The 25,495-nt window shown below is 39.1% G+C and overlaps 1 protein-coding gene across 5 annotated transcripts; it reads left to right on the top strand.

Annotated features, from left to right (window-relative positions):
* The first annotated feature begins 1,311 nt into the window (after positions 1-1,311).
* On the top strand, positions 1,312-25,357 carry tnip1 (TNFAIP3 interacting protein 1). 5 transcript variants are annotated; one of them, XM_041223614.1, is made up of 18 exons: positions 1,312-1,396; positions 9,787-9,974; positions 10,471-10,617; positions 11,052-11,149; positions 11,280-11,348; positions 14,490-14,684; positions 15,004-15,098; positions 16,385-16,523; positions 17,336-17,428; positions 17,816-17,881; positions 18,684-18,815; positions 19,510-19,638; positions 19,757-19,888; positions 20,666-20,791; positions 21,253-21,333; positions 22,207-22,425; positions 22,611-22,698; positions 25,117-25,356. In XM_041223614.1, exons 2-18 carry the CDS (start codon positions 9,830-9,832, stop codon positions 25,176-25,178), a joined length of 2,016 nt encoding a protein of 671 aa, XP_041079548.1. In that variant the 5' UTR covers positions 1,312-1,396; positions 9,787-9,829; the 3' UTR covers positions 25,179-25,356. The 5 variants fall into 5 exon arrangements, with proteins under 5 accessions (XP_041079548.1, XP_041079551.1, XP_041079547.1 ...); XM_041223613.1 differs by lacking the exon at positions 1,312-1,396 and adding an exon at positions 5,012-5,107; XM_041223616.1 differs by lacking the exon at positions 1,312-1,396 and adding an exon at positions 5,012-5,107 and having other exon boundaries at positions 22,207-22,402; positions 25,117-25,355.
* Positions 25,358-25,495: the final 138 nt, after the last annotated feature.

Here is a 25,495-nt window from a genome sequence, read left to right as displayed (position 1 = left end):
ACGGTATTCGTTTTGAGGGACTTGATTCGACTTTTTGACCAAAAAAATCTAGTTAACAGCAACATATTCCTGTAAGTAGAATTTGCATAAAATACTTTTTTATCCAGATTAGTCACCCTTTGGAAATGCAATGTTTTGTGCTGAGTTTTGGCGTACACTGCAAATGATGTAATGTAAGCTTTTCGTCAAACTGAAAAGGTCACAGCTACCCAATTGTATTGCGCTACAAGCTACAGCTTAGACATCATTGCTGTAACAATAGAATTCCACATAAGCCTTGCTTCAGTCACAATGTGAGGCAGTGGGTGAACAGTCCGGGAAGAGCGAGGAGGAAAATGACTCTAAAAAGCAGAAGGGGTGAGCAGGGCAATGTGTAATGGAGCTAAATACGAGAAGGAAAACAGGATTGTACTATGTTATAAAGTTATAACTAGAAAACATCAATCATGGGGCGCACTGAATCCATCAGATATTGCTGCTCAGCATAGTCACCATACCTCTTGAGGACCACTTTCATTCGAAGCAGAATGTTAAAACAGTTCTACAAATAGAAGTGTCCCTTATTGTCTGGTGTCACCCCTGCAACCATTCTGCACTGCCCCAGTGTTTTTTACATGTTCCAGCAGCAGTCATGTCAGTCTATGTTGTTTCTGCTGCTGCAGTTAGGAAATACCCCAAAGCAGCTCACTTCAAAGCAATCCATCCCAACGACAGGCCTCCCAGCTCAGCTTCCTGTTTCGAGGCATGGAGTAGGCACAAACCCACTAAGATAACTGTGATCGACAATGCAGCTGAGCTTCCTGCGGCAAAGCCAGGGACTGACACGTCTCAATACCCTAGGCATCTTAGAATATGTGTGTTGGTAGATACTATAAAAGACAGTGATTCAAATAAAACATATGGCTAGCTGCATTTTGTTTATAGGTAATGTAATACAAAACAATGCCTTCATAGCAGTTGCAATATGAGTTGTATTCAAACCCCATTTTGCTGACTAATGTATAGGTCTACCGCAGTTCGAGAGGGAATTGTGCACATGAACCAAGGCCTGAACTGCAATCGTTTGCATTTTATAGCAAGTTTTGTACGAGGAATTACCCTTTTTTATTATTAGTTTGTCTTTCTTTTTAAGCGCTAAGTGTTTTTAAATAGAAATAATACGTTTCCCAAGCAATTCCGTCACATATGTTTTGATAAATGCTGCAAAGACTTGGAAAGGCACCAGGTCAGTTTGGTTCAACCTGGAATATCCAGGCTGTGCTCTCACAACGTGGGAATTCCCCCTAGCCTGTTTCATATAGAGAATAAGATACTGCAGCTTCCCTCTGTGCTGCCATTCTGCATAGCTAACACTTTCATCTCAGCTGTGAGTGGAGCTGTGCAAAAAACAATCAGGGTAAGTGAACTCCTTACCTATTGTACATGTATGTAACATCCATTTTGAGTGAGATTACAGAACATTGCTGAGATGAAATGCAGAACAAGTCATTATGAAGCTTCATAGTGAACTCACATCTCTAGTATACTTATTAGTTAAATATATTGAAGACTCATTGTTATATGTCAGTATGAACATTTATTTGTGTTGTCAGCTGGTCTAGAACACATTTGAGCAATTTAACAATTTGATTTTGTGAGTTTGATTTTAACTTCATTAGTGTGGTGGTGTGATTCAGTTTCTTAAATTGAAGAATTGTGGAAGTGGAACCCAAAATGTATTTTAAGAAAAACAGTGTGCTAGGAATGTAAATAGTATTGCAACATACACAAATAGTTTTATGACTAAATGGCTGGTGATAAACTTCTGAAACTTAAATCGAGAATTACATTTTGTATCATAATTTCTACACAGTATAACTTACCAGGACACAAAAAGAATATTAATTTAATAAATTTCTAATAGCAAATAAAACATGTAAGTCATAATGTTTCTGAATAAACATATAGTATTTAATATAAATATAAATATTTATATATATATAAAAAAAATATATATATATATATATATATATATATATATATATATATATATATATATATATATATATATATATATATATATATATACATCATAAGTAACAGTTACTTAGGTCCCATACACAATTCTACTATATGTGTATGACTGTTATATATTTTTAATGTCTGAAATATGTCTCATAGAAAACACAGTGCCCTTCTTTACCTATAAATCAAAACAGTTTAAATATAGAGCTTCTCTAAGTATTTACACATATTTCATATATTAACATAATACAGTCAAAATAAGAAGAAAACATCTACTGCATACATATGGTACATTTTCATTTCCTGTTGGGACGGTAGTCTCTGAAAAAATTGGAGAAAACAGCTCTGGTTTTAGCAGCATTTTTCCCCATACTGAAATGCTGGTCAAATAAGGGCATGACTATGACTGCCAGAAAAGACAATGCATTTCACAATGGCTGTGCAATGTAAAATGTAGGCGTTGGTTGCTCATTGCAAAGTGACTCATAACATTCATATGGGTTTCCCATTCTCACCTGAAGAAGGTGGCTTTGTGGTCTTGAAAGCTATTTTTATACATAGTTCAGATGATCCTATTAAAGCCTAAAAAAAAAAAAAATCTGTAAAAGAAGCCTTCCCTCCGTTTATAATGTTTTCCGTTAGAAATGTGACGCTCCGTGTTGGGATCTAGCGTTCTGAAATATTTGAGAAAACATTATTTTTTTTTTTTTTTTTAAAGCAGCAGTAAGATAATATAAATATTTGTACTTCCAGTTCACCTATTTGCCGCGCACTGATTAACTTAACTTAACTTGAAGCTGTAGTTCACGTTTATAGTTTAATTTAGCAAGTGTTATATTTTTAAAGATTTTAAGGTAATAAAAATGTTCCACTATAAAAGGTCACGGCTCCGTCACCATGGCGATACTTCATCTGGCGATGCCATCATTTTGATTGAATTCAGTTCACAAACTTGTTATGAGTAGTAGGTGCTGGGATATGATACCGCGTCTTCATTCTAGCAGACTGGACTCACTAAATGTGTATGGTTTAGTCATAGCATGTCAATGACACTGTGGATTCAATGGAAGTGAAGTCATTTTTACTCTGTAGTGCTGTGTATAGGCAGGATGGAGGTTCTCACACAACACGTGCAAATACAAAAGGGAAGATGATCTTTTTTTTTCTTGCTTTTTGTAATGCCTTCACCAAAGCCAGAAGAAAGAGATAGTGTGACAACCACCGATACAAAACTGCAGCTAAAATCAGATGCGGGATTTGGCTGAATAACTGATGAACAAGGGGAAGGGGTCGGGGGGGGACACAGAAGCGAGACGAAACAGTGTTTTCAAACTACACGAAAACAAAGGAAATCGATTCCTTCGCGGTGCTTGGTTTTAGTACTCTGGTTTTTAATAGGGCTCTCTCTCTCTCTCTCTCTCTCTCTCTCTCTCTCTCTCTCTCTCTCTCAGTACATATTTAACAGTAATGTATCAAGAGAAGCAGGATATTGTAAATCTAACATAGAAAGGCACTTACCAAGGGGGCATTTTAGGGGTATAGTACTGTATGTCAACGCCTGCATGCTCTTCACGCCTTTGATACAGCATTTCAAATCAGTATTCACTGCGGATGCGTACTTTTCTTTACCGAGATTGCTCAATCACAATACGTGACTTGTGTTGCTTTGGAGATTTGTCTTATTCTCAAAACAAAAATAACCCAGTAAAACAACAAGCATACAGAAAAGAGGTGGATGTATTTCCAGCACCTGCTCCTGTAACTGACCCGTGTTCTGCGCGCTATTTGAAATATGAATTCTTACAAATAGACTCCGAATTGACCAGTAATGAAAAAGGAAAAAGAAAAACAGAAAAAGGAATATTTGAACCTTTATTTTACCTTTTCTTTTAAAATTATGTTTGTTTTGTTTTGTTTTTTGCATAGCACACAGTACAATGGCAAATTGGCAAATTTTTCAAGTGTGGAACAGAGGGGGTGTTTGTGACCCTTGCTTCCAGGCATCCTGAGGGTCAACAGGAGAGAGGGCAGTCCCCTTACGGCCGGCTTCTCTTTCCTTGATGGGACGATTACTTTCAGGGTCTGGTGTGGCGAGGCTAAAATTAGATGTCAGAGAGGAAGTGTGGCAGTTTCTGTACGTTTTAGGCAGGAAATAGAAAAAAGAAATCGGGGATCCCCGCACCATGTATTTGAGATACTAGCACTATTATGAGTTCTTTCCAGACAGCGGGGTGGAGAATGTTACTTTCTATCTGTATGTTTGAGGAGTTAGAAGTTTTGTTTAATCCAGCTGTCTTTGAGACTCAAACATGCGTGCATGGTCACACATCTTTAATCGTTTTATCAGCTGCGTGTATACAACAAAACTGTCATTGTTATATCCACGTACGTCCCAGACTGTCTACTTTGCTCTGTGTAACTCTGGATATCCCCTGCCATGGCTTAAAATTAAAACCACATGACCACTAATCACTACCCTAATTCTGGAACAGAAGATACCTGTGATCTCACTTGGTATGACATGCTGTAGCCTACGGAAATGAATAAATTGCAACTGATAATATATCTGTGTGTGTAATATATATATATATATATATATATATATATATATATATATATATATATATATATATATATATATATTCCACAACTGCGAATAACAGCTATGTAAATAATTAAAATGCTGTGTGATTTCTAACTTCAAAACAGGGTTTATTTCGGTACTGCATTAAGTGGTTCTAACCTCGTGTCCAATTGTGCAAGTATTCGTTTTCTTTCTGGCCGACCTCGTTACTCTGCATCGCATTGCTGCACCCGAACAGGTACACCGCAGCAAACCAGTTATGCGACCAGTAGATCCGCATTTGTCCAATGTGTCCAACCAATGAGCCTGTATCATTTCACCGTACTGCCCTCGAACACGCCGCTTTCTTTTCATTTCGCATTGTTTATTGGCTCCTGTCCCTGTCAGTCATATCTGTTTACGGCTGTTGTGGAAATTCCCATATTACAACTGAAACTTCGCTTCCGTATTCAGTTTTAGTAACAGATTAAGGCAGATTGAAGTAAACGAACTGGGGGATTTAAAACCCGTGGAAGACAGGTATGAAACTTTCTTGTGTATATACCGTTTAACGATTATGTTTTGTTGTAAGGGATTTCTGTTTCACAGTTATACCGGTGTCTGTTTCCAAAACTGCACTGTCAGTAGGATTTTGTGTCCCCACAGTGCAGATCACTGTTTTGGAAACAGCTCTGGTATCCATATACCATATAGAGTGAGGTTTTTAGGTAATGTATGATGATGCACCTGTATTCAGGTAAGTGCTGTGTAGCTGTGCGTCAATCTCACCTTGTGCGAACCGTTTCTTAAGTGCTGTTGGCTAACCTGTATTAAGTTTGCCTGTGTTGTAAATATGGGAGTTGTATCTAAACCGTGGACAAATAGATTACTGTGTCTTAACAATATTGACTATAACTGTACGGAGGCTTTTACATTATATTTACATAATTCCTGTTGTTTCCATATTAAAAAGTCGGTACAGCTTTTTAACCGAAGCATAGCGCTTGTCTGTAGTGGAAGCAGCTGTGATTGTTTGCAAGTACAGTGCAGCTGTGTGTGTGTTTAAGTCTGTTAACTTCACTGAACAAAGCTAAACCAGCCTGAGGGAAAGATGCCAATGCAGAGGTTACTTGTTATGATATCACGGCTTTGATGTTAAAAATGTGGATTCTTTGACATTTACCACACATCCAGTGTGATCGCACTAGTGATTCATGTCAGTGGCAAGTGATTTATTATTACAATTTGCTTTGTTACCTCTCTTTGATCAGCTGCCAGTAATCGGTCCAGGACTGATCAGACAAATGTACACTGGTGAATACTATAACATCTGTTCATTCTGCAAAGACCCAGGCAGGAGTAACTAGAAGGTGTATTGGGCAACAGCAATCTGCATTTAAGTATACCTTGCAGTACGTGACATGTTGTCTCGCTACACAATGTTTCCACTGCTTTGCTCCACCCCTCTATCTGTGCCCCCAGGTGCTACTCCTGACCTTTGAGGTACTGTAGGAGGGAGGGGGGGGGTCTTATGGAGCACCCTACTCAGACACCTATGGCCTGGCGAGACCCCCCACCCCCACCCCCCTCCTTAGACTACAGTTTCATTGGGGGCTTCGTTGATTAAATCATGGCAAATGGGAAAATGTATAAACTCAGTACTAGGAAACCACATTATTCAAAATGCTCTATTGTTTTCTGTTACGTGGACCATTATTACCTACCCCCTGGTCCAAAGAATTATAGAGATATAATCTAGAGATATAATCTTGTAGGAAAACTTGTTTCTCAAAATACGAAGCAACAAGGTCAAACAAGAGGACAAAGGCAGGGGAATTCAAATTAGTTTTAATTTGAATTGTAAATGTACCGAGGCACTGAAGTGAGAATGCGAGTGTTCGAATCCAGGTTATACTGTACAGCATGGTGGAAATGAAAGGGTTAATGGTCCCCTGACTACCGAAGGTTTACATGAAAACACACATGCTCTGGCCTGTAGAGGTACCAAAAGAGTGACGATGAGTGATAGGACCACGTTTGTGACCCCAGGACCAGGTGTACTGTAGACAAATAAGAGCAAGCCAAACATTTTTTTTTTTTTTGACCCAGCTGCTCTTTATCTTTCAACACCCATTTTAAATGGCCTTTGACGTGTCTGTTATCAGTCATCCAAATTACAAAGAACCATGCTGTAGATTTCTCTGTGAATTGGTGGATTCCTGTTACTCCTATGACCAGCAGAAAGGAACATGTACACACATTGTGAATTTCAATTCAGACTTAGAATCAGAAGTACTTTTCCATGTACTCATGTTCTTTGCAGCCCCCCCCCCCCCAAAAAAAAACAAAAATTCCCTGGTAGTTTCACATTTGCATTTTTTTGTTTGTTTGTTTTTTTAACAGAACTGTTTCACCAGGAATGTAATTAAGTAATATATGCTACTGTATGACGGGGCCACTGAACAATGTAGTAAGTACTGTACTACTGGCTTGAAGAGTTGAGGACAGGGATGACCGTCAGACAAGAGCAGAGCACTAGATGGGTCAGGACCAATGTTATTGTATAATTTGGTAACTATAGTGCTGCTGTGAAAAAAAATAAGAACAGCATAGTCTAGGAGCACTGCACCTATGTGTGTCACACTTCTACATATATTTACAACGTCTCAAGGAACCCTTTTATTACATTACCTGCCACTGATCACAATGCAGAGTTGACAGGTGGCTTATGATGTCATGGCATTGCCATGGTGTCATCACAAAAGAAGACTCGGGTTCAAATAGGAAATCAAGTAGGTAACGCTAACCTGTTAGATTTCTTTTTATTGTGAACTAGCGGTTTACGACAATAACCAATTTGAAAGTCATCTACATTAAGTTCCTGAATACAGATTTTGGATTTGAGACTGCCTTTGTTACGATAACGTGTTGTCATTTACCAGAAGTCATTCTGTGGCATTAATTGCTGTTTATCTGCTGTAAAAGCATGCTTGGTCTCCATTCAGCCTCTTAAAGTGTCTGCACTTTCCCTGTAAACGTATAGAAACTGAAAGGCACGTGATGTTTTGATGCCTGCTCGTACTTGTTGTTGAGCTTCAAGAGTTTCCAAGAGGGCAAAAAGTGAGACTTGTTAGAATGGAATATTCTTAGAATTTTCATCTGCTGTCACTCGAAGTTTAATCATGAACTAATGGAAACTGGTCAGAATTTATGGACTTTAATGTGTTTACATGATGTTCATTTCCATGGGTTGTTTACTGTACATGCCCTGTAGAGTTGGGTGCAGTCATCACATTTTTCATTGAGCTGTGGCTGAAATGCCTGTAGCAGTGTAGTGGTAGCTAAGATGGAGCGAAGGTAAGTGATGACCATACCACCTCTGTAATTAGCACTATAAAATTCTCTCTTCTAAAGTTTTTGCAGGTTTTTTGTACTGAAAGCCAGATGCAAACGTGAGTCTGTCTCTCTCATGTTTCAGGGAGATACAGTAATTTCGGAAAGGTTCATAATGATTAACATGCTTGAGCTTCTTTCAGCAGCTTGTGTTACACGGAGTGACGGTGTAACTGGTGATCTGTTACGGAGGCTTGCAGTGTTTAGTTTCAGTTTACTGGAAATGTGAAAGAGGGGAGTCCCTGCTACCTGCCTGGCTGCCTCCCTCCATAAAACGTCATTGAAATGATGACCCATTCAGTAACTACACTGGACAGAGTTTTGAGAGCTGAGGAGCTCTGAATGGTTCACACTTAACAGCAGGAAATACAGTAAAACTGACTGAGTAACAAGAATTGCATTGAAAGCTTACTTAAATTGAAAAAAACATGTGAACAGCAGTTTGTAAAAGGGCATGTGTTGGCGGCTGTGCTTATCCAATACCAAGGTGTATTGTGTACTGTTAAATTGCTAGATTACTTTTTTTGTGGTTGTGTTTTCAAAAGATCAGAGCAAGAGCATCCAACATTTTCTTTATAACAAAATATTTATTCTAGTGCTGTGATTCATTTTACAAGGTTTTTTTTTTTTTTATGTTGAATGGCACTGAAATGTTTTGTGAGGTGTGATGTGTATTTTAACATTTTCATTCCACTGTTGATGATTAAGTTAACATTCACGAAGTCTGAATTAGGCGATCAAACAAAATCACTATTTACTAGTAATAAATCAAGTTGTTTATAAAGGACATAGTACGGTAGATAGGTAGACTGTTCTGTTTTGGTAGCTAACTGCGTAAATGCATCTTTGCAGATGAACAGACCTGCACCAGGTCTGCTCTACATAACATTTGTTATGAGTTACTATGCCTACAGTACGGTTTAACACCCACTCAGAATATTTTTGTAAGTCTGATTGTTTGCATAGTTTGCAGGGTTTTCCATTGTAGAGCAAACTGTTTTCAGGGGCATAAAAGCACACCTCTGCAGTTCATGAGAGATCACCCATGCACACTTGCATGCTCCTACACACTCGCGCGCTTGCAGTTCATGAGAGCTCGCCCATGCACACTTGCATGCTCCTACACACTCACACCTTTGCAGTTCATGAGAGATCGCCCATGCACACTTGCATTCTCCTACACGCTCACACAATTGATTGATTTGCTTTTCCTCAGAACTAGATACAATCTCAGTTCTGGGGTTGTACCACAATTGAGCGCTTTGTCTAACGCTGCATTCTAGACACGGTTGTTCTAGGATATACGCTCAGTGAGACACAAAGTAAATGATCAGCAAGGATCATCTAACCTGACTGACTTGATTTGCCTGATTTTGTTCAGAAATGTTTGCTTGGATTGCATTGCCCCTCGGAATGAAGAGTCTGAAAAACAGAATAATCTGTTCAACTGTATGATTTCATCAGTGTACTTTTGACTGTTTGACTGTGCTACTGCTGTAAGTGATTGTGAATGTGATTCTCCAAGTTAATGAAAAAATCTAACAGTATGGAGTGCTGTATCTTGCAAAACTTTAAACTATATATTTTGTGATATCATTTCCATCTGATGAAAAGTATCCCATGCTAGCCGTCTGATTCTAAGACATTTCAGATGGCTACTGTGTATCGCATCCATATCCAGCTACACAGTATATTGCAAATGTACATCAAGGTCTACTATAAACATTTATATACTGTAGAGTCATGGATATACAAATGCAGCAAGTTTGGGTGGTGTTGATAAAGGTTTTTACCTTTCTGTCTCTTGCTTTCTCTCTTGTTGTCAGCTTTCCATCTGTATGATGTGTAAATGCGTTTAAAGAAGCACCAATGGAAGGGAAAGGACCCTATCGGATTTACGACCCTGGTGGTAGTAACTCGCAGGTGAACGATGGGGCAAACGACTTGACTTACCAGGAACTGCTGAAAGAGAACTCGGTCCTGAGGGAGAGGATGAAGGGACTCAAGAGCCTAGGTACCACCGCACTTGTGTGCTTCACTGCATCATTCACTCACTGTTTCATGTTCACCCAATTGATCCTACTAACATTATCATTCTGTACTTTATGGATTGGGTAACATTGAAAGCCATTTAGGCAATTTGCAAAACAAAACCAACATTTCACAGCAGCTAATGCAGCCAGTGGAATGACTACTGAGACATGCCTATTTATTGTGACTTTGCATAACAGATTACCATGGCTACATTAACTACTGTCCTTATTTAAGACTGCATTTAGGGTTTGGTCAAAGCACATTGCTTACCTGCGTGGTTTGGAATACATGTCCATGCATACTTACTCTGTGAATTTTGAAATGTATTTTTTCCTTGATGTGTCATATGCTCACCCCCCCATGTTTCTAAAAAGACAGACTGAAGCCATTCAGTGGAATGTCAGTGTGAACTAGAAGGACACTAGCGATCAGTTGAGTGCCTTGTTGTCGCTTATGCTTTTCTCTCTTACTTCCAGGAGACCTTTTGGAAGAGTCCCAGACTGAGGCGTCTAAACTGCGGCAGAGAGTGGAAGCTCTAGTGCGGGACAATGAGGTCTTGAGGTCCTCCAGCTTCACATCTTCATCCCCGTGCACTCAGCTTCCACTGCAGGCTGGAATTCAAGGTACTTCAACAGCAGCAGTAGCAAGGACACACATTTTGAGATCAGGCTTTCACAAGCATTCTGAGATCATTCAAGGTTTCACAAGCATTCTAAGATCATTCAAGCTTTCACAAGCATTCTGAGATCATTCAGGCTTTCACAAGCATTCTAAGATCATTCAAGCTTTCACAAGCATTCTGAGATCATTCAGGCTTTTACAAGCATTCTAAGATCATTCAAGCTTTCACAAGCACTCTGAGATCATTCAGGCTTTCACATTTCCTGCAGGTCTGGTATCTACGTTGGAATTTTAATGCAAAGTAAACTATGTAAAAAAATGTTAATCGCTATAAGAGGTGTGCTCTTTTCTGGTTTTGCATTTGTTATTGTTATTATTATTCTAAGCATAGCCTGTGGTTTTACTAAGTAGCGTTGGCTTTTGGTTTTATTTTCAGATGAAGAACAAAGTCACAGACTTTCTGAAAAACCCAACACTGGAGGGAAAGAAGCTCCACAGCATCCACCCGGCACTGAACCGAGACCTGTTTCTAGTGTGAGTGCATCTCTTCATTTACTCCTGCTCACCAATTTATTTTGATCATTTATAGAAGGCAGCGCAGTTTAGTGTTTTTTTTTTTTTTTTTTTTAATTCCATAATTTGAGTTGTTTTATTCTGATTTCAGGGAGGCTCCTCTGAGTTTGAAGTTGTAAACCTAGATGAAAGGAGTGGTTCAGATGAAGGGGAGAAAGAAGTAAGTGCCAGCTGTTGTGTTTTTATGTTTCTAGTGGGCAGGAATTAAAAGATTGCAACAGTTGTAATCTTTCGTAATGCAGTGCTTTTCCGGATTATAAGAGAATGGTTACATTGGCTCCTGTTTTAACAAATGCAGGAGCTATTTAAAGCTGGCTTTTTTTTTTATTCAATAAAAATTCAAGCTGGGGAAAATAGTTTTAGAAAAGTACAATTTAAACAAACAAAATAAGTAGATAGATTTTCTTCATTCTGATTCATCATTGGTCATGTGTTAAATCAAATCAAAAGAGGGTCTGAAGTCTGTTATTATCTATGAAATGTTGTCTTTTCAACTCTCCCCTCTCTTTTTAAACTGTGTTAACTGTATTAAGTTACTTTTAATAGTGAAATTAAAATACGAAAGAGGTTTCATTACAAATGCAACTGCGATTTTATGACTTTTATGATGTTTTTTTACTTTATTAAATTAAATAAGTCATACTCTTCATTAGAGCAAAGTGGAAAATCGGGTCCCTGTTGTCATAGTCAGCACTTTAAAGTGTGACTGTGAGACTGCAGAACAGAACAAAGTCACAAGGAACCCTTTTATTACGTTACCTGCCACTGATCACAATGCAGAGTTCACAGGTGGCTTGTGATGTTGTGGCATTGCTGTGGTGTCATCACAAGGGAAGCTGGTGTCAGCACTTCTATAGTGTATGTCTCTTAAAAGCACACACAAAACAAACAAACAAACCAACAAACTATTAAACTAAACCACCATGTCATTTGGGAAGTATGCGTGTGAGTCACATATTGTGGGTTTCGAAATGGGTTCACTTTTTAAACTGAAATCCCAAAATTAAGTAACACTCAGCTGGGATAATGAACACCAGGTATTGGTGGGTATGACTGACATAACCGTTTACTGCAAACGCCTTCAGAAAGTATAGTAAAGATGTTCCCCTCCTAGTAAAAAGCGTACGATTAGTGTTCCTCAAACTAGACTAAAAACTACTGTTTAATTCTGCTTTTGAGATGTCCGATGAGTAAATGAACTAGATGGGTGTTCGCCTAACATGGCAAGTGATGCCAGTGTATGCTCACAATTAATTTTGCATATAGATCTGTTAATAGCCAGTAGGTGGGTGCTTTTCATTGGTTCAGAGGATCGCTTTGTTAACACAGTTTGCAACTCTCATAAAAGCACACGCCCAAACATCGCAATGCTTGGCAAGTTTAAATGTTGTATTACAACACCAAGCGCTAAAATCACTTTAATTTTCTGCTTTGTGCCTCAACTCTCCCTGTTTTCAGACACCTAGAATCAGCTGTACACAGTGTACATTCAGAATTCATAGAAGAGAGCTCTGTCTGGGCTTTCTGAACCCAATTAGCCTCATCAAGTCTGAACGTATTTAGCTTTGCCTTGAAGAGATTATAAATGTTATGAAGGAGACTGTGCTTACTCACTTCCATTGCAGGGTATACTGGATAAAGTGTTTAAGACACTGGTTGCATAGCCATTATAACTTTTAGAGTGAACCTAATTGGACAGAACACGCACCTTTTGTACAGGTCATGTACAGTTGAGACTCGCAGGAAAACTGGGAATGGCTCAGACTTGTAGGCAATGGGAGCTCCAGCTTTCCCTGTGAGACTTCATTGGAAGTGGCCTTTACAAATACTGTGTCTAATTAGCTAATTACTGTAGTTCACACTGAATACTGTTCTTTAATGGGAGACTTAAGGGATGCTTTGTTTTTCTATTCTTGTAAGCCTACCTTTTGTGTGCGCTCAAAACATAAAGACTCCTTTATACAGGATGGCAGAGGAAATGTGAGCGAGAGTTAGTTTACAAGTTTAGTTGCGTGAGAAAATGTTTGACATTTGCTCTGTACATCACAATGGCATATAGGAATTGTTTTATGATACAGCAGTAAACGCAGAGTAGTTGTAAACATCACAGCATTTCAGTTTGGTAAATGCCCAGAGGTGTTGGGGAAATTGTATGCAAATGTTCATTCATTTACGGTATTTTGACTCCATTCAGAAGTGCGAGGTACAAGCCATTTCCTTTCATCATTGCATTGATACGGTGTCTCTCTCTGTAGCAAGCATTCTTTATTTCCGTAGCCGAGTTCATGAAGAGCTTGAAACCTCATGGGAGCAGCTCAGAGAGGATGTTGGTTCTCTGTCACGGGTACAGGTTCATCACAGCGGTTTCTGTAGGTTTTCATGATTTGAAATTGTTCTTTCGATGACTCAGCACGTGTGATACATGACACAGCATGGTGGTGGGTTGGGGGAAATTCCCAAAAATAAGAGCTGAAGCCGTGCAAAGTTTAGTGAGTCAGTGAGAGCGGCCGCTTCGGCGGGAACGACTTCAGGGAATACTGGTTGAAAGCCGACAGAATCCCGAATTGTTTCTGCGTACTATTGATGCCAGGAATGTCATTTATCTTTTAAGGTTATCTTTTAAGTATATTTTCCTGCTTTCAGTTTTACCAGTGGATCAGTAAAAGTGAACAGTACTGTACTGAAGGCATGATCAATTTGGACAGCTCCAAGTTTGCTTATGTCTTTAATAAAGAATGGAGAGATGGATGTTTTAAAGGTTTTTTTTTGTTTGTTTTTTTCGCTTTTGAGTTTAGTAGTCAGTAGTGGTAGGAACAGTTGGATTACTATTATTGATCAGATGTGGCTGCTGCTACAAATGAAGCATTCTGAATACCCTGTGTACATTTATTTATTTATTTATTTATTTTTTTGACAAATGTAACTAAACAATAGATCTTATTAAATTTACAATGCACTTCATGAGATGTGTGCTGCTGCTCTCTTCAGCTCGGGGATCTTTAGTTTATATTGTGGCTAAATATGGTTAACAATCATGTTACAGATTGCTAATTTAATTGTTCATTATCTTTTTAATCCTGATACTGAAGGGTGCCACTGTGTGAGGTTTCTCCCTAATGAGTGAGCTCAGTTCAGATGTTACTGAATAAATTCTGGACTTGTGTGCAAATACACTCAGTACACAGGAATCCCTCTGTTTTGCTTGCCATGTGACAGAGTGGGCTTTGTGTTGATCTGATCATTGAGCTGATCAGAAGGAATATGTTTATTGTTCCTTGATGTTCTGCTTTTCTTTCCCCAGGGTTTAAAGTCTCTGGTCCCTCAGGAGGATGCGGACCTGGCCACTCAACTGCAGAGGCTAGAGAACTCTCTGAGTGTCTTTGCAGAGGAGTCCAGTAAGAACCAGCTCTTCTCTCACCTGGGGCGCATGGCACTCGTGTTCAACAGACTGTCCGTCAAGGTGCAGAAGAACGAGCAGAAAACAGCCATTCTGCAGGTCAGAAATTATGCACCCTGGTCAAACTGATATAAAGTACATAATTGGAGTGTTAGTGCAGGTTTATGATGGCACAACCAGTCTTTGTGGGGTTGTTTTTTTTAGAATAAAAAGGTAAGTATACACATTGGATTTGCTGTTTTTAAATCCTGCGTAAACTGAGCTTAACATTTTACAAAGCTTCCAGCACATAACACAGAACCTAAACAGCTTTCAGGACTGCTAGGTACCACTCACTGGCCTGTTGACACACTGTGACAGTTGCATCAACTGAGAGCCTGGTGTCTTGCATCTAAAGTGTTTCTCCTTAACCTTGCAGACGCTATGTGAGCAGCTGCGTGTAGAAAATGAAGATCTCTGTAAGAAGATGGACGCTGATGTGCAGTACAGGAACCAAGACCTGGAACAGCTCAGGTTGGGGGTTGTTTGATATATTTATAGCTGGTTTTATTACAGCCCTGGTACTAGATTGTACTGGGCTATGGACAGCAACAGTTTATGTAGCAGAAGAGGTTAAAGTTTCCAGTTTCCCTTTTTGTATTTACATTTGCTGTGTTTTTTTTTTTTTTTTTTTTTTTTTTTTATATATAGAAGTAAATTGTGTAGCCAATATTTATTCCAAAAATAGATGTTAAATTGACAATTGCAAAGCCTGGTAGTCGTTAACACAAAAGGTTATGTTGAACTTCAGCAAGTTAGTTCCCTGTTCCCCAAAGATAAGGTTATTTACATGCAGGGCGAGATGAATGTGTGGCTTTGTTTTTTTAAAGACTAATCAGGATTTACACAGTAGTTTAAGGGTGTAAATATATTTCAATAAAATATTAGTTCATCATTTTTTTCCAGCCATAATTTAAACAATTAAATTCTAGTTACAGCAGCCTGCCTTAGCTACAGTGACCTACACTTTACACGGGTAAAACTATCCTAACTGTGCAACATGCAGTACATGCTGTTGTTTGTTATATCTACACACACACTTTGGTCAGCATTTCATGTTATCTTATTTTTACTGATAAAACAGTCAATTGTGTTTGCATTTCTGTTTCATTATAGCTAACAAGCTCTGATTTGCATAGTTTGCGTTTATTTACTTTCACTTCTTTTTTCAAAATGATTACATACTTGTGGCTGGATTTTCCACATTCCCTTATTAAGATGTGTTGGAAATGCTCTTTCATTTAAGTTGAATAGCTGATTTAAAGGGACTTGCAATATTAAAATGTTTTTATGGCAGTTTACAGTGATAAGGCACTTTTTGATTTTAACTTTCAGGTCTGTTTATCAATGGGTCTCCAACCCTGGTCCTAGAGATACCCAAGTTTGACCATAGCCCTATGTGCTATACAGTGCTTCCCTATGCTTTACTATGCTTTCACTGTGCTATGTTACAATTTGCTGTGCTTTTAGTATGGGAAACTTTTATATCGAGTGTCATTAATTGTGCAATTCTCACCACCTCCTACTCTGTTTCACACATATACCTATTTAACACACTATGCTTTGCAATTCCTCAGTGCATTTGTTCTTTGAATAGGACTGTCAACTCAGTAAATGAGTTGGAATCAGGGTCTTTCCGGCAGGATATCCCTGCAGCATCACACACCCACAGCGAATCGTGCACGCTGGGATGGTAGGTGTTTTTATGTGTGCTGAGCCGTTACCAGTTTCACTCATGGTTTGATTGTCCTGCTTCCCAGACGGGAGAACCAGGAGCTCAAAAAGCTAGTGACCAGTGGGGGAGAAAAGAAAGAAGGACCTCGATGTGGAACCAACCTTGAGCTTCTGGGGAAACAGGAACTACAGGGGGTGAGGATGGAAGCAGTCGTCGCTCAGCAGGTACATTCATTCTGTCTGGTCTGTACTGTATTAGTGGCTAAAGTGTCTTCGCCTTTAAAAAAAATTGCATTCAAAGCAACACCTGCTGGTCAAATATGTATAAATATATATATTTTTTTAAGTAAAAGGTGGTTCTGAAATGAAAAGCCTTTTTAATTGATAATTATTTAATGTAGTACAATGTATGATACTGTATGATAGATATTCTTGTATTAGTCAACATCCGTATGAAATACCCTTTACATATAATTATACTACAATATAAATATACCCTCTGATGCATAAGGGTTAGTCTGTAAAATCCCATCTATGCATTGGGGACCTCCTCTAGACTTTCTTGAACGACTCTATGAATCAGCCCCTCTTTGCTGAGAGTGCACTGTGCTAACGTGGAGCAGTCCTGAAGAATCTCACTTCCTTATTGTTTCGGTATAGAGTCAGCATCGGTAGGGTTATTTCCCAGCGAAGTCCCACCCACATTCGTCTTGTAAAGCTGCATGTCTGTGCTGTGCAGTGCGGGACATTCCTTCGAACGGAGACAGTGAAAACAAATGCACTTTCTTTTTCTCCTGGTAGTTACTTCAGTTGTGTAGATTAGGCTGTATTCGTTTTTTCATCCCTGTTTTCTACAGACTCTAAAGGGATCAGGTTTAGATAGAGTTAAAGGGTAAATTGTGCAAGCAGTTTGCAGTGGAGCCCTTCCACAGTTCCCTTCTCGCTGCTGAGTGATATAATTATCTTCTCCACAAGCGAGAGCTGATTGTATCTAGCTTATTTCCTTTTGTATTTAATAGGTTGCTTCTTTCTTTCAGAGCGACAGAGCAGTGCAGAAAGCTCAGCCCAAGAGCCGAGATGTTGAGGTGCATGAGAAGAAGATTAGAGCACTGGAACAGCAGCGAGGAGAGGTGAGAGAGAGAGAGAGAGAGAGAGAGAGAGAGAGAGAGAGGGGGGGGGGGGGGGGGGGGTGTTATTATGGATTGGGGGTTCCCTAACAATGTTACTACAGTGACAATACACATTACATAGCCTTCTGCTTGGTTCACCCTTTAATGTAAAGCCAGTAAATCAGCTTTGATTATTTAAAAAAAGTGTACAGTAAGTTGTGGTTCAGTCCATGACCTGGCCCTTTTTAAATGAGTAAATTCACCTTCACAGGTTCACTGCAATGGGCTGCAAGAGTGAGTTCTATGGGCTTACAGTATTGGCACCATTGGGAGTTGAGTGTTGGAATGAGGTTCATGGGAACTGGTTCCGGGTAGGCGCGCTTTTTAATTAGTTTTTTATTGCTGCAGCTGGTGGAGGTGAACAAGCAATGGGATCAGCACTTCAGATCAATGAAGCAACAGTATGAACAGAAGGTAAGGCGAAATTTACATGTGTGTGTATATAAAACAAAAAAAAAGTAGTTTGTGCTTGCAGGGCTGAGGTTTGGAATACAAACAGAGATGCACACATGCTTTCTTGCTTACTGCATTAAATTAGTCACAACTGTTTTTGATCTTAGTGCTTACAGTTTGGGAAAGTTTGTTTTGAAAACAAACAGTGGAGGTACTTGCAGGCTTTTGATGCCATGCTAACCGCTGTCATTTATTTCTGTTTAAATCTATTTATATATAAGAGAAGCTAAGCAGTGCTGGTATTGACGTCAGAGTTGTTGGCCTATAATCTATCTGAACGGGTGGGGACCTACCTTTCAGCTTGTTCTAATCTAAGGTCACCTGTGACGTGAGTAACCCCTGTTACAATTGGAGGAAACGGACAGAAAGATGTGAGATTGAGGCCACAAAAGGCTCTGCAGCAACCGGAATAGAATTCCCCTAAACTCTCGTATGCCCGCTGTCTTCCTGTGTGGTACACCTGGGGCTGGCCAGAGTTGACACAGCTACGTGGCACAAACGTTTCCTCTCTAGTGTTAATTTCCGAAAACGGCAGCAGGGTCTAACCACAGATCTAGCTCGAGCTGCATGTGTTCAGATCCGCGTCATTACTTTTGTAGCACGTAAAGTGTTGTATGTTCCCAACTGAAAAAAAACAAAAATGCAAAAACCAAGCACTTGACATCCTAATGTACTATATTTTTTTTAAGGCAGTGGGCTGCAGACACTTTAGGAATTTTTTTTTTTTTTCTGATGTTTTTTCTGTGGTTTATTTCTTCTCCAGATCACTGAACTCAGGAAAAGACTGGCAGATTCCCAGAAGGCAGTGGCTGAGCTGGAGGCTGAGAGGGAGCAGAGGCAACGAGATTATGATCGCAAGCTCTTATTGGCCAAATCCAAGATTGAGAATGAAGAGGTAAGGGCTAAGCGCACACACACACACTGGATTTAAACCATGCTCTCATCACTCCGCCTGTGTTTGACGAGGTTGTGCTTTTGCTAGGTGAGTAACATCGGGGCCCCTTTGCAGCCTGTGTGTCTTAGTTGTGTTTTGTCTAGGGGTTTTCAGAGTAAGTGCTTCATATTCCTAAAATGTTCCCTGTTCTCCAACATCTTGAGACAATCCACAGTTTTCATTGTACTTTCCCAAACCTGCACCACGCTGATTTTTGGCAAGCAGAATGCTTTGGCTTTGTGAAGTGGAATTACCCTCCCACAGCCTGCATTTTCAGCAGCTGTGCACATATCCTGCCCAGGATTTTCTACAGACACTTACTTGCATGATGAGGGATAGAACTAGAAGTTAAGGTGTAGACATACCACGTGTGTCTTTTTCACGAGTGGGTGTTCGTGTTTAATTCTGTCTCGCAAAGGTGTCGTTTGGCAGGTGTGTTTCTGTTCCCGGCAAAAGTGTAACAAAATGAATTTCTTTTCCGAGTTGTGTTTTTTATTTTTAAGATTTTTTAAAGTATTGTATTATTTTCTGTCTCGTTTACTGTCTTAATGGCAGATTAAGCTATGGAGAAAACACAAAGTTAACCTGAATTAAGCAGAGGTAGAGGAGGGGATTGTTAAAGATATTAAGTGTTGTTTTTTTGTTTGTTTTTCAGGCAGACAAAGAAAGGCTGAAGACAGAGGTAACAGAACTGAAACAAAAGGCTAAATTCATGCAAGACCAGCTGGTTCCACTATCCAAACAGAGGGAGTACCAGGAGAAAGAGATCCATCGTCTGAACAGAGTAAACACAGCTTCAATAACAGAGCAGACGGGGGACTGTTTGATCATTTAGTTTCCAGTGCTAATACAAGCGGTCTAATTCTAACCTGTAAGCTCTCTCTGTGTTGTTCTGAATGCAGGCTCTGGAAGAGGCTCTGAAGCTGCATTCAGCCTCAGCCCCGCAGGCCTCCCTGTTTGGTAACCATGGCGACGATGGAATGAACCTGAGACGGCAGGAGCTGCTCACCCAGATTGCAGTGCTGAAAGAACAGGTGTGCACAGGCCTCCAATACCAATTGTAAACCAGGCTCAGTCTCCGCCGTACGTTTGCCCCTTTAAAAGTAGACCCAGACACAGAACTTGAATTTTCAATTTTTAACAAGCAAAAGAAACTAAACAAAACCAAAACCTAACTCTGTTTTTGGAGCGCTTACAACACACGTCACAGGAACTTAACTGTACAACAGGACAGCTAAGCTGTTTTCCTGCTAAAACAAACACAAAACAAAAACACATAGTTTTTTACAAATGACACAAAAGGAGTATACACAGTACCTCTGATAACATTGAGCACACTTATCAATCTCCTTCACACAGCAGCAGCCTTGACACCACAGCAGACTGCTTGCTCTCTATAAATACCCTGCACCTGGCTCTAATTTACAATAATAGCCAGGTGCAGGTGATAATTAAACAATAAATAGTAATTAAACAATAATTAAACAAATATACGTTTCTGGCAGGGAGGATATTAACCCCCTCCTTGCCTTGTTACCCTATATATTTTTATTTAAAGTAAGTGTGATGGAAGGCAAAATAATCTAGTTCTCTAAATCAGACAACAATACTATGGGTTAACCAATTTGAGACTGATACTAGTGGTATTCAAACAAGACTAAATACATTGTACAAGATAATGCCATTTGTATATATTGCCCATATGACGCTTACACCACCAGCTCAAAACATTTGAGATATTCTAACCCTGATGGCCAAGCCGTGCCCCAGCCTGTGGCTCTTGTATTAAGTATTTGTGTCCCATTCTAAAGGTGAAAATCTTTGAAGAGGACTTCCAGAAAGAGAGGAGTGACAGAGAACGTATGAACGAGGAGAAGGAGGAGTTGCGTCAGAAACTGGAGAGGCTGCAGGGCCAAGTAACGGTGCTGAACAACCAGGTGAGCAAGGAGCCTCGGGAATTCTCAACTGTGTGGATTTCACACAAAGCACCTTTAAAGCAGGCCTGCCACCTCTTTACATCACCAGTAACAGGGTTAGAGGGGAGGCACCTTACTGTGTGTCCAAAGGAGCACTTCTCCAGTTGAAAGGAAACATGGTTGGCATTGTTCTGCATTGCTCATTGAGCATCCTAAGGTATTTCCAAAAGTGTTCTAGCATTGCAGTAGTAGTAGTGTAAATTAAAAAGATTCTATAAATCTCTCCAATCTCCAAAGCAAATGACGTGATCCTACAACCCTCTCTGTTGATTCTTCTTGAGGATACTCTTCTTTTACTGCTTTGCTATTTGTTTTTGTGTGTGTTTTTTTTAAATGTTTTTCATGGTAATTTCTTCCCGTGATTTCTTGATTTTGTAAAGTTGCTCTTTCTTTCCTCCTGTCTCTTCCTGTGTGTGTCTCAGCTGCGCCAGGCTCAGAGCAAGTGTCAGAGAGAGCGAGCAGAGAGGGGCAAGCTGGAGAGACTGCACAGGCACCTCAAACAGGTACTGAGGATGCACTCGCAGGACTCCAAAGAAACCAGGGGGACAAACCTGTTCTAGTTAAAAGACAATTTATATATATATATATATATATATATATATATATATATATATATATATATATATATATATATATATATACAGACACACACACACACACACACACACACACACACACACACACACACACATTTACAGTATTTTCTTACATCAGTAAATAGTCACAACTGTCTCTGCTCTTAGTGCCTATACTTTGGTATTTTTAAGTTTTTGCTTAAAGTATAGTTGAGACTAATTGATTAAAGTTATGGTTGAAAAGGCCAGACTGACCAGCAAGTAGGCTAAAGTTGAGAAAAGGTATTTGCACAAACAAGCACAAGAATTAAGATGGTCTTTTTTTTTTTTTTTTTTTTTTGCCATGCCCTCTAGTGATTAGTTTGTGTAATGACAGGGTAAACTCATAAGAGACAGAAGACCGATCTGTTGGTTTAATTATTTAATTACGATATGCTCCCCAAACTTTTAAAAGCAACTTCCACAGTTTAGTGGCCTGTTGAGATATGTTTTGTTATCCTCCAGAAGTGCTTGCTGGCTGCTTTATGTTGCGATTTGTCATATGGGTACAGATGTTCTGTCACTACTTCACATCACGTGCACAGCATTATTATGGTTCAGAAAACCTGTTACAAGAGTGCAGTCCCAGCACAGCCTAACAGATTTACACTTGGATTATTTACGCTGCGATTATTTACACTAGGATTATTTACACCTGGATTATTTACGCTTGGATTATTTACACTTGGATTGTGTCTTTTATTTTTACATGTTGTGTGTTCGTCAGCTGTGGTGAAAATCAGAACGGCTTTTTTTTTCTAGGGTCAACACGAGAGACGTGCTTCAGACCACACGTCTGGGGCAGTTAACCTTACAGCTGGACCCCCGTACGCAAACCCCTTCGTCCAGCCCATACAGCATCCCGTGCACCAGGGCTACGAGGACTGGGCTATTCACTATCCACCCAGGACAGCACCTTCTGAGCCCGCCGGAGACTTCCAGCAGTTCCAGCCAGCAAGTATTCCCGAGTTTGGGTTTAGGGTAGATTTTCTTCATTTCCCCGTTTTGTGGGGGTAAACTTTTAATGTGTTTTTATTAATTCTGTTTGATGGCGCTGCTGCCTTTGCTAGGAGTAGCTTCCTTCTTGTGGTTTGCCTCTCAGCACAAATCCATTCCTCTAGGAGTCACTGACAACTTGTCTTGTCCCTTTTTGTCGTCTCTCTCAGGTGGAGTTTGCCTGGCCGGCACCGTTCCCTCAGCCACGCAGTCCCAGAGCCCCTGGAGACAAAGCGTGGCCTCTCCCGGAGAACACAGGCAAGTTCCACTGCTCAGCTTTACATCTCCCTGCATCCCTTTGAACAATACCATTTCCCATAAGTAACCCAAAGAAATCTACTGTGTATGGCTTTTCAAATGATAATCAGAACTTGAATGGACGCAGGATCGAAGCAGAATACTAAAATATTGGTACCACTGCTGAAGCCCACTTGTCTTTGGACAGGGTGGGTGTTAAGTATGATTGGGGGGTGCAACTGAGGAATTGTAAATGAAATGGAATATAAGGGATCAGTACAACTCACACTTAATAAAAGTCTAGAAGCAGTAGCAGCCAGAACAGGATAGCACACTGCTGGTATGAGGATGTGAGCGCTGAGTTAGTGTCTCTCAGGTCTGTGTTACTAATGGCAATGGGACGTTTTCACAGTTGGTTGAGACATAGTGCTTGGGTTTGCATGAGTTTGGAGAAAACCCTTGCTTCCCAATATAATATAGTTTCAATTTAAACCAGTATATGGAAACATTCTGATTGGATGGATAGCTGACAGTAATGTGTATTTTTTAGTATGTATTATTTATTTGTTAAATACATACATATATGTGCATGCGTGTGTGTATGTATACATAAAAAAAAAAAAAAATCATATATATGTCAAGCGATTTAATGTTGAGATTACAAAATGCTAATGTTAGTGCACATTTTGCTTATTTGTTTGTTTTATCATGGATTATAGTATTATTATTTGGATCCTAATTGTTGTTCCTTCTTTATAGTTTTCTATTTATTTACAATTCAGCATTTGTTGTTAAATTGTTTGACACCACTGCTAAATCATAATGGAGTCAGTTTGTTACTCAACTTACTCGTATTTACAATGATCAGTTTCCTTTACTCATAAATTGATGTTTTTCATTCCTGTTAAAATAATAATAATTATAAATTTTCCTTTTATTAATAACTTGAAATTGCTTAAATAAAACAAAATGTTCACTGAGTAATGGTTATATCCTTCATAATTGTACATAATCTTGTTTAAAATAAATGTGGTTATTAAAATAACAAAGCTACAATGTTAACATGCCTGCATTGGTAGCTATTGATTTGGCAAAACGCTGGTTATAGTATTGTACTTAGCATGATTCATGGGTTCGCAGCGATCTGGAATTTCTAAAAGAATGCTCTGTCGAAACTGCCGGGTTTCATTTGTTGTTGCATTGTTGTGGTCAGTAGCAGAAGAACTATTAGAAAGTGTATTTTGAGAAGTGAAAGCATGTTTAGCACGCAGGTGGTACAGCAGACTAGATGCACGTCTGTGATACTGGAACTCACTTTGACAGTATATACAAGTAGCCCTCTTACTATCCAGTGAACAGTCAGAAAGTTTTTATTTTTAAGTAAACTTCCCATTCACAAGTCTTTCAGTGTGAGTGCTTTGCTGCATAATGCGGTTCCGTGAGTAATTTTATATTCAAACGATGATTACACTCATTCAATCCTGGCATGCACTTGAGTGTATGAGAATGGTGCTGCAGGAAATCAATTACAGTATGCTAAGAGGCACAAGGCAGAGGAGTGCAATTTAATATGCATTAAATTGATAGCTCAAAACATTTACGCGTTAATCGCAGCAGATTACTGAGATCAACCGACAGCCCTAATATATATTTAAACCATAGTGCCTGTCGATGAAGGCTCTACCGTGTGTTAATTGATTTGAGTTATGCATCCTGAGCCGAAGGTGAGGGCTCTAAGGATTTTTTCATAAAGGATCACACCCATAATTAGAGGGAAAAAAATACTTTATTAAACAAATAACGTTTTTTACTTGTCGGAGCTGCTTATAGTTTATCTGAACAGAGCAATATTACTGAACTGCCCGTGTCTCGGTTTGTTGTTGTTGAAAGATGATGTGTCTGAGCTCGAGTCGAGCTGGCAGGCTGTGATTGGCTAACTCGGCAGTTGCAGGTACAGGATTGGTTGCTTTAGTTTTGCTTTGGGATTGGTTTTGGTGGCTAGTAAAACAAATTTAGACCAATTGATTAGTATTTACTGTCCAATAAATGTGAACTAAGTTTAAAAACACAGAAATTCAAAATGAAAAAGCCGGTACTTGCGCGGACCGATGTAAAATTAGATTTGCAGGTGATTCAGTGGCGTTCCAGAGTACTGTGTAGTAATGCCTGATATATCTGGAAGCTGATTGGCTGATGACACTGAATCTCATATATATATATATATATATATATATATATATATATATATATATATATATATATATATATATAGTTTTTACATATATCTAGCAAAGCACTTGTTGAGTTGTAAATAGTAAAGTTGAGAGGGTGGGAGGTCTCTCTCCGCCTGCCTGCATGCCCATGGTAATCTACATATGTTGCTGTTTTATTATTTAGTGCCTTGTCACTGACATGCTTTTCGTTTTTCTTTTTTTGCAGGTCCTAAATCACCTGGTTTAGGGAAGAGTGAGCGACAGAATAATGCCCCTGGAAAGTACTAAGTGCCTCTTCATCTCTGCAAATGGAAATGTGTGCTGCAGTTATGGGCAATATTAACTGTAGTTAAAGACATAGTAATTATAATATTGGTTTTGATTTAAAAATATATTCCTGTATTTCGATAAATAATCTGTACTTACATTTTGTAAACTGCATTGTGAAAGTTTTTTTTTTTTTTTTTTTAAACCTATAATATAGATTTAAGAAAATGTATATCCTTTTTTTATTTTTTTTTATTATTCTAAAAGAATGACCAACTTTTTGTATTTAAAGTTGTGGTTTTAATGCAACATTGCAAACACAGATTTGAATTTAATAT

This window comes from Polyodon spathula, chromosome 22 (assembly GCF_017654505.1).
Source record: "Polyodon spathula isolate WHYD16114869_AA chromosome 22, ASM1765450v1, whole genome shotgun sequence".
Classification (NCBI taxonomy): Eukaryota; Metazoa; Chordata; class Actinopteri; order Acipenseriformes; family Polyodontidae; genus Polyodon; species Polyodon spathula.
The sequence above is the reverse complement of the archived record's forward strand: the minus strand, read 5'-3'. Positions and strand labels throughout refer to the sequence as shown.